This window comes from Nematolebias whitei, chromosome 2, assembly GCF_014905685.2.
Source record: "Nematolebias whitei isolate Nwh7 chromosome 2, NemWhi1, whole genome shotgun sequence".
Taxonomy (NCBI): Eukaryota; Metazoa; Chordata; class Actinopteri; order Cyprinodontiformes; family Rivulidae; genus Nematolebias; species Nematolebias whitei.
In genome coordinates, this window is record NC_056499.1 from 37,948,230 (window position 1) to 37,957,494 (window position 9,265).

At 39.5% G+C, this 9,265-nt stretch overlaps 2 protein-coding genes across 2 annotated transcripts in view; both read left to right on the forward strand.

The window, feature by feature from the left end:
- Positions 1-9,265, forward strand: part of LOC119424126 (GRAM domain-containing protein 2A-like) — a 975,280-nt gene that overhangs the window by 415,196 nt on the left and 550,819 nt on the right. The gene's annotated exons all lie outside the window — the stretch shown is intronic.
- Positions 1-9,265, forward strand: part of LOC119426831 (A disintegrin and metalloproteinase with thrombospondin motifs 7) — a 185,585-nt gene that overhangs the window by 73,706 nt on the left and 102,614 nt on the right. Inside the window, exon 8 of the mRNA XM_037694417.1 lies at positions 5,519-5,662. Within this exon, the coding sequence (XP_037550345.1) occupies positions 5,519-5,662 (144 nt within the window). The remainder of the gene's footprint in view (positions 1-5,518; positions 5,663-9,265) is intronic.

The window sequence follows — 9,265 nt, forward strand, 5'->3', positions numbered from 1 at the left end:
CTTTTTTCATTCTATGGGTGTCTCAGTTGAAAAGAATCAGTACACCCCTCCAAGTCAGTAGTTCTCTGTAAGCCAGGACTCTGTAATACACATTAGGATGGCTCTCCTGAACTCTGTCATATTTGAGGAGTGCAGACAGCTGCTCCATCTTATTCCTCCATGAACACCTACTGGAAAGAATATATAATGGGAGAGAGAATTGACTTCATTTAAGCTGGTTTCGTATTCGTTCTCTAGAACTATACTTTCCTTTTTGTTTCACTGTCCCATGACCCAATTGATTTGCTGACCCTGTTATTTCAGGACAGCGGTCAAGAAGGGTCGCCGGAAGAGTACTGGTTTGTTGAACACTCAACAAGTGCTCTCGGGAGTACTTTAAAGTCTCCCACATAACTGGCCAAAGCTCAAAACATAACTGGCAGCCTATAGAACAAATAATTTACTGATAGAGCTTTTTCTATTGCAGGTCCATAGTTGTGGATTTGTTTGCCGCTGCATGGCAATTTCCCTCACATGCTGTTTTGTCTGGTTTAAGACTGCACATATATATATATATATATATATATATATATATATATATGTATATATAGTATGAGTGAGTTTGTTCATGCCTCAGATTAATGAAGTCTTTCTGATAAAAGATGAAACGTTTCAACTAATAAGAATCTGTCCAGATGATCTGACTTAAGTTTTTTGTAATCAGTGGATGTTCATTGTAGTTGACTTTTAGAGTTACCATGATTCAAGATGGCTGCCACAGCAAATTAACATTGGCAAGAAATACACATGGCTGTAACTCGATCAGTTTTCCATCTATTTGCTATTTTTCTGGTAGTAGCCGAGAGTCGTAACAAACATACTCTGAGCGCTAACAGATTGTATGGCATCATTTAAATTTTGACATTCAATTAAGTGGGCAATATGTATGTCTTAAAATATTGTTAGTTCACTCTATTTATATTTTTATCAACTTTGTTTTGATCGGTAACTGCAGGGTTTCTGAAGGTGTTTTAATCTTTTTTATTATTAATATTTTAGATGTTTTTTTCTCTCTCTCACTCGCTTTTTCGCAATGTTTAGTCAAGTAATGGACTGTTTTTAGAAAATTGTTTGTTAGTTGAGCCTCTAAGCACTAAGCAGCATTACAGATACAGTAAGACTTCTAAACTCAAAGGATGGACAAGTGCTGTTTTAACACATACAATAATAAGCTGAGAAGAACTTATTTTAAATTGGAATTTTAGGATAAAGCACTTATATTTCAGTTCATATTTTATAAGTTTAATATTCGAAAAAATACCAGGGTTAACACAGTTGGACAAACATAAAGTGGTATTTTAGCACTAAGGGGATTTTCAAAAAAATTTGACTTAAGCTTCTGCAGTAGTTGTATATTTTTAGACCTGAAAACTTCTCTTTTGCCCTCCTCGTCCGTTTTCCTTTGTTGTAAAGCACAGTTTGCAAAAACTGCTGCCATGGCCAGCTGCAAAGACCTAGTCCTTAAAAAACAACTAATGTCTAAAGAAACATTTTGAAATACTTTCACAAAAATAACAAAAATAAAAAAAATAAAAAAAATTGACCAAAACTGCAGACTGTTTTCTAGACAGAAATATATTCAAAAATGTTGGTGAGTTTTGATCAAAGAAAAGCATAATAAACTTCCCTTCATATTCCTTTTTTGTTTTAAAGATGAAGATTACTGTGATTTGGGGCAGCACGGTGGCGCAACTGGTAGAGCTGCTGCCTCTCAGCGAGCAGGTCCCTGGTTCAAACCCCGGTCCAGGGGCCTTTCTGGGTGGAGTTTGCATGTTCTCTCTGTGCATGCGTGGGTTTTCTCCGGGTGCTCCGGTTTCCTCCCACAGTCCAAAAACATGCATGTTAGGCTGATTGGTAACTCTAAATTGTCCCTAGGTGTGAGTGAGAGAGTGAATGGTTGTTTGTCTCGTTTGTCTCTATGTGTCCCTGTGATGGACTGGAGACCTGTCCAGGGTGTACCCCGCCCCTAGCACAGTGATTGCTGGACATGGGCACCGGCGACCCCTGTGACCCAAAATGGTATAAACGGGTAAAGATAATGGATGGATGGACAGATTACTGTGATTTGCTCAAAAAAGCCAATGAACAGTTTTGAGTTTCTTTTTTCAGCTGTCTAAAAGTCTGCTTGTTGCTTATGATGGTATAAACTTGGTATAAAGCTAATCAGGTCTCTCTTGTAAATGAGTCCTCGAGGCTCAATGGGATTTACCCGTCTAAATAAAGGTTGAATGAATGGTGTTGTAAAGGGAAATAAAATTCATTTATATAAAACATTTAAATTCACCAAATAACTGCTGTCATCTTCAATAAGGAAAGATGTATTTGTTGTTTTTTATCATTATTCAATTCAATTCAATTCAAATTCAAAAATATTTTATTAATCCCAAAGGGAAATTATTTTGTTGTTATAACTCGTTATCCTCATTTCATTAAGAGATGTTATAGATGCTGATGGCTGTAGACAGGAAGGATCTCTTGTAAAGATCCATCCCACAGTGGATACTAAGAAACTGGCTGCAGATGCCGTCCGATCCGTCCACCCAGACTCTGCTGGCCTCTCGGTTCCAACGGGCTGTAGGACCGCCTGAATGCCAGGCAGAACTCCTTCCAGAGTGATGGCCACTCCTCCCAGCAGTCTGCCGAGCTCCTCGTTGCTGTGGACAGCCAACTGTAGGTGCTGAGGGACGATCCTGTCCTTCCGCTGTCGTGAGCCATGTTTCCTGATAGTTCCAGGATCTCAGTGGTCAGGCACTCGAGCACAGCTGGCAGGTAGATGAGAATGTGTCCACAGAACATCCTTTTCAACTCATTTGAAATTTAGGGCTGTAGTTGAGATATTACTTGAGCTTTTGAGATATTAATCAGCTGCTGTTGGTTGTAGAAACTGCCTTGTTGCCATGGTTACCCATCATAACAAATGTCCAAAACTAAAAAAGTTTCCGTAAAAATCCTTCCAGCTGCACAGCATCTGATACCAGAGGAAACAATCATCCAAAAAATGTGATTTACATCCAGAAAAAGAGGAATTAAAGTTTCCAAAAGCAAAATCTCAGAATGAAAGTAACAGAGCTGCTCCAACATGCAGCCACCTTGAGCGGCGCAATCATGGACAGAAGTGTCTTGGTATTTTGTAACAAAACATATTATCTGAGTTTTCTCATGAAAATTATATTTGTATCACTAATTAACTGTATTCTGCTAGCAGTCGGTATCTGTTCTTCTTGATTTTTCTTCCACTTCATGGTGCACTCATTCTATTTTTTAAAGCTGAATTTCGATTAAGATTGTTCCAAATAATTGTACATATTTGTTTCTCTTATCAGAAACACAGCAAATCTGAAATGGTGCCATAAACACCAGCAGTCATTGATCTGTATAATTAATAACTAAAATCCGGTAAGACGACAGACGATCACTGTTAACGGCTGACAATGACTAATTTTTAGAGTTGACCTAATTCAAGCAGGAGGCCACAGCTAAGCGCAAACACACCACTGGCTACAACTCAACCAGGTATACATATATTGAGCTATAATTCGGTGCGGTTGTACCCAAGACGTATCCCAGCACATAATCTCAGCACTAATTCAAGATATTGCCAAAAAATTAGAAAACATTTACACAACTATAATTTAGTCCATTTTACAGATATTTCACTGTGTATAAATTTCGTATGGTAGTACTTAATATTTATCCCAGATCAGATTATAAATGCTACTTATCATATGAAATCTTTGCTCACAATGTTAACAATAACTGGAGTTGATGATGTTGGCCTGTTAGCAGAATATCTCATAAATTGCTGATCGCATCACTGGCAATACACCTACAACTGATTTACGTTCTGAATCAATCCTGTCATTAAACTCTGGCATAAAAGGCAGCGAGCGAAATGCTTTCCTTCAAGGAATGTTGGGTCTTTACTGTCTTTTGTGCTCGCAGGTAAAACGACTTGGAGGAAATGAGGAAATGTATTTCCCACCATTGACAGCTTTGCTGCACTCTGTAGCTCAGACTGAAGAGACATTTTTAATATGTGCTCACAAGGAACCAAAAGTGAGAACTTCCATCCATCCATTATCTTTCACCCGGGTCACGGGGATCACTGGTGCCCATGTCCAGCCATCACTGTGCTAGAAGCGGAGTACAACCTGGACAGGTCTCCAGTCTCTATGTGTCCATCACAGGGACACATAGAGACAAATAAGACAAACAACCATTCACTCTCTCACCCACACCTAGGGACAATTTAGAGTTACCAATCAGCCTAACATGCATGTTTTTGGTTTGTGGGAGGAAACCAGAGTACCCAGAGAAAACCCACACATGCACGGAGAGAACATGCAAACTCCACCCAGAAAGGCCCCCGGACCGGGATTTGAACCAGGGACCTGCTCGCTGAGAGGCAGCAGCTCTACCAGCTGCGCCACCGTGCTGCCCAAAGTGAAAACTTGGATGTGTTAAAAAAAAAAAAAAAGATTTCCTAACATAACCCCAGAATAAAATATAAATGATAATGGTTGATTTTGCATTTTGCTCATCTAATTATTGGTGCAAATAAAGTTTATATACCTCCCGGTTCTTAGAGTCTGAAAATATTCAGGTCATTAGATCCTCATGGGTGTAATGAAAACAATAAGGAACCTCATTTAGTGTACACTGATTTTCCATCACCTAATTTCAGCAAAAAGGCTTTTAATGCACAAAACAAAAAATAATAATGTTTAAATGGACAAACATATATAAATCTCCTCCTTCTTGTTTTAATGAGAAAAACAACATGAACTTTAGCAGAATGCTCATTATAGACTAAAGCACCAAGGACAAAGCTAATAAAAAAAGTGCAAAATGAAGGCAAATTAGAAAAAACATGTTAGCAAACATTATGTTCTGATAACAGCTTCCTCGCATGCTCTAATTGGAATATTGCAATAGCTATATTATATTGCAGCTGTTTCAATGCAAGCAACAAAAATCTGTTGGCTGTACATTTTTAGTGATTTACAACAGTATTCAGCCAAAGCAGAGCGCATCTGTCCTTCTAAATCTAAATAATTTAGATGATGAGACAGGTTTTATTTCCTCTGTGTTCAAATAATTGTGAAATATGTTCACACGTCTTAATTTTTGGAGCAGTGTCAACAGAAAACCCTCAGATATGGAGACGCTAAAACCACAGCCCAGCTTTGAATTCTCCTTCTTGTTGCTTTATCCCTGACAGCTTGTGAAGCATCCATACCTAGAATGACTGCAGCCTTCGAAGACTTGGACTAGAAGTTTATAGCAGCTCACATCATTAATGCTGCGCCACAGTAAAATAGTTGAACATTAAATATTTGCTTCTAAGTCTGTAGTCGACAACCTGACAATAGACAATGTGTCTCTTTTTTCACACAACATTGCCACCTTGATGTATTAGTGACGTGCCTTTCTGCGTTGCATTGATTGCTCCTCTTTTGTCGTCTGTTTTATGTTTCAGCTTTGGGATTCAGCATGATGGTAACGGTAACGACTGTGAACCCGTTGGGAAAGGACCTTTCGTCATGTCTCCTCAGCTTTTGTACGGCACCTTCCTGCCCAGGTGGTCACGCTGCAGCCGTCAGTACATCACCCGCTTTCTGGAGTAAGTACAAGTTGATTTGTGTGATAGGTTCAAGGTTTCATGTACAAAAAAGTTTTTATTGCATCTTTGTAAAGGTCTCGGAGGTGATCAGAAGCTGCGGATAGACTGGATGTCAGCTCTGTTCAACTTCATACATACAGTATGAACTACTCAGGGTTTGAGGGCCACACTTTTTTTTTTTTTCACTTTTTGAATGGAATTACTGAAATAAATCAACTTTTTCACAATTTTCTAATTTTATGACCAGCACCTGTATTTCAAATGTACTTTTAATCACTTTTTGTGATTTATAAGTGTATTAAGTGCAGGATCAGTTCTCATTTAATTAGTAGATCCCACACCGGGGGCAGCTGAGCCTCGTCATCCTCCTCCCTGCTCCGCAGTGATTCACACATCAGATTGTACACAAAAGCGCAGGAACTTATGCACAGTGCAAAACTTTAATTATATTTGTATTTTTTTATAAAATTGCCCATGACTTTGAACTTTCAGGGGCGGAGATTTTTTTTAAGAGCAGAAGCAGAAATGCGAAGGAACAGCTCTGATGTGAATTCAAAAAAGTTCAAGACAAAACCAGCTCTGATGTGATGTTAGGAAGCTTTGTTTAAAATTATAGTTTTATTTAGTTAATAGTTTTACAGTCACTCTTTGTCAGGCGGGTTGAAAAATATGCAGTGATCCTTCAAATGCGCAGACACGAACGTGCACCTCCTCCTGTCCTCCTGTCTGCTCCAGACCACGCAGCTAAATTGCTCCACTCTAACGGGCATTGTAGAACCAATCTGCACATGCGTCTAACAGAAACTGAAACTTACCACTTGTGTATGTTGACCTGCTTCAAGAGTGAGTCATTGACAGATGTGGTGGAGATAATCTGGTGATTTTCAAAATAAAAGTTTTTTTTTTCCTGTGCGGCGCAGTATAAATTGACCCACGGCCCGGTACCGGTCCACGGCCCGGTGGTTGGGGACCACTGCTCTAAAAGATCACAGCATGTAATGAACTCAGCTCTCTGTCATGGCTGCACTCTGCACCCTCGGCCACGCCCACTTCTCTGCTGTAGAACGAAGAGGAACAAGAAGGGAGGAGGAGCTGCAGGAGAAAGTTTCTCCTGCAGGTGTGGGCTGCACAAATGTGCTAAATAATTTTAAATACCAGTAATTCATTTTAAATAAAAATTATTTATGCCGATCGTGCGGCTTCAGTCAATTGTGTGTCATGTCCAATCTTATTTTGAAAAACCGCGATAGAGTGAGTCTTGCGAAAAACGAACCGCAAAGTAGCGAGGGACTACTGTATTGTTAAACAATGGCTGCTGTTGTCAAAGTAAATACAAATACTTTTTCTACAATCTACTTTGACAACTTTACATATGTGCCGTTTTAAATACAATTCCTATAGTTCCCTCAGACACGAACGAATCAATCAGAATCTGCATTCATGTTGAATTAATTTAATTTAAATGGATAAACTCAGTTCCTGCCTTTCTGAACTGTTTTGAAATGTCGTGTTATTATAAGCTGCGATGTGACAGATGTCCCGCCGACTTTGAACCATTAGTGGTGGGAGCACGCTGACAGCTTTCCTCAGACACTGAACCAGATCAGTGTGTGATCTCACTACGCCTTCAAATCTTTATTGTTCAAACTATTCTCTGCTCTCATTAAAACTGTGTATCCCTGTTGATTTGTTAATGGCTACCCTTATATAGCATGTCTTCATTATACAGCTGCCAAAATCACAAATGTAGTTTAAACTGAAAATAGGCATAAAATTCACTCGCCTTAGCATTTCTAATCCTGAGAATTCCTTTTTGTATCAACATGGATTACAACCTTGTGGTATAGCGAAGAAAATTTCAATACTCCCTTATCTTATACCTTACTCCACAGCTGATAAATGTGTTTATGCCTCTGTGTGATCTGTTTCCAAAGATGACTACCTTAACATGGCACTGTAGATAAGGAATCCCCAGCTGTAATGAAATAGAAAAATTTTACAAATGAAAAACATGGCTTCAAGATTTTGCCAAGTTTTTGGACTCTTCTGGTAAGTATGTGCTCCTGCATTCCCAGCAGAGATGGTGAGGAACTTTGCACATGCTGATCTCCCAAACAACGGCTGCTGGGTGTCATTATTTCTGTGACGTGAGACCATGAAGCGCTGTGAATTGTGAGCTTTGTGCTTTTACCTTCAAATTTAACGAGCGGGGGTCATTCAATCAGTGTTCAGGGACTCATACTGTTGGATAATTTAATTATCCTATCATCAACTCATTAAATAAATAGACACGCAGGGAAAACCAGAAGATCATTTTTTAGCCCAGTTTTAATATTGCAAGAGGAGCAGCGTTGAAATACAAGCATCAAGGTGTTACATGTCAATCCATCTCCAAGGTCTGCTCCCAGAGAAAGAGTTAACAAAAGCTTAAATACCCGTTATCAGACAGAGGAGAGGTCAAGACCACTCTGCTTTCTGTCTTAAGGCCTAGAAGTTCATCAGGTCTGCAGGCCCCGTGCTCCTGCAGGCTCCACTTTGCAAAGAAAACACCTCTAACTCAACAAAGTTCATGCTCGATCATCCAGGTATCAAATCCAATAATTCTCAGTCAGGTATTCTGGGCTCTAACACACACAGTGAAAAACATCCATGACCTTTACATCCCCCATCACGTACAGTTAACCTGCTTAAAATAAGTGTTAAAAAGAAGCTGCAGTTAACATTTTATTTGCAGCTCATTGGACAGGAATATGCTCATCAGCCATATCAACTTGAAATAAAAGCCAAAGAGTACATTTTTCCATTTTATTCAGTCAAGTATAACATATTTGTCCTGAAATAAACGTTGTCACTAAAAAGAAAAAAGTATATACTGTAATTTCTGGACTGTTGAGTGCACCCAAATATAAGCTGCACCCACTACATTTAAAATATAATAACTTTGTACATATATAGGCCGCACTTGTGTATAAGCCGCGAGTGTCCATGTTGTAACGTGAGACATTTACACAGAAATATTTTTTTTAAACTTTAACAGCATTTTTTTTAACAGTGCCGGTAGCATGGCTGGTTAAAAATAAATACAGTAGCCACCAGGAAGTCATTGATCACTATTTTCATCTTCCTCCTGCAGAGGATTTTTTTTAAAACCACTCCTCTGTCAGCATCCACTGGCAGGCTGGAGCAGAAGTTGCTCTTTGCATGTCGCCAGTTTTGGTAAATGATTTCTCACCACCAGTCATCCAAGCCTCCCATCGAACTTCGAGTGTCACGTTAATACACGATTCACACTGATATTGAGTGACTGTGAATAACTTGTTGTGCCCCCAGGGAGGGGCACAAGTTGCCCGTCCTCATTCTCTCCTCCACTCCTCGTTTCATTGGTCCACTGTGACCTGTTCGGTAGTTTCAGACTGTTTTTACCTTTATTTATACAGGTAGTCTCATTGAGTCACGAGGGCCCCCCCTCCCCAGGAGAGATGTGCATTGGGCAGCTATGTGAGCACTGGGGTGTGATGAGGCTAAACATTTTGGTGGCAGGAAGCTCGTTAGTCCATCAAAAACCAAAAATCCATAAATTAGCCGCAGCGTTATATAAGCCGC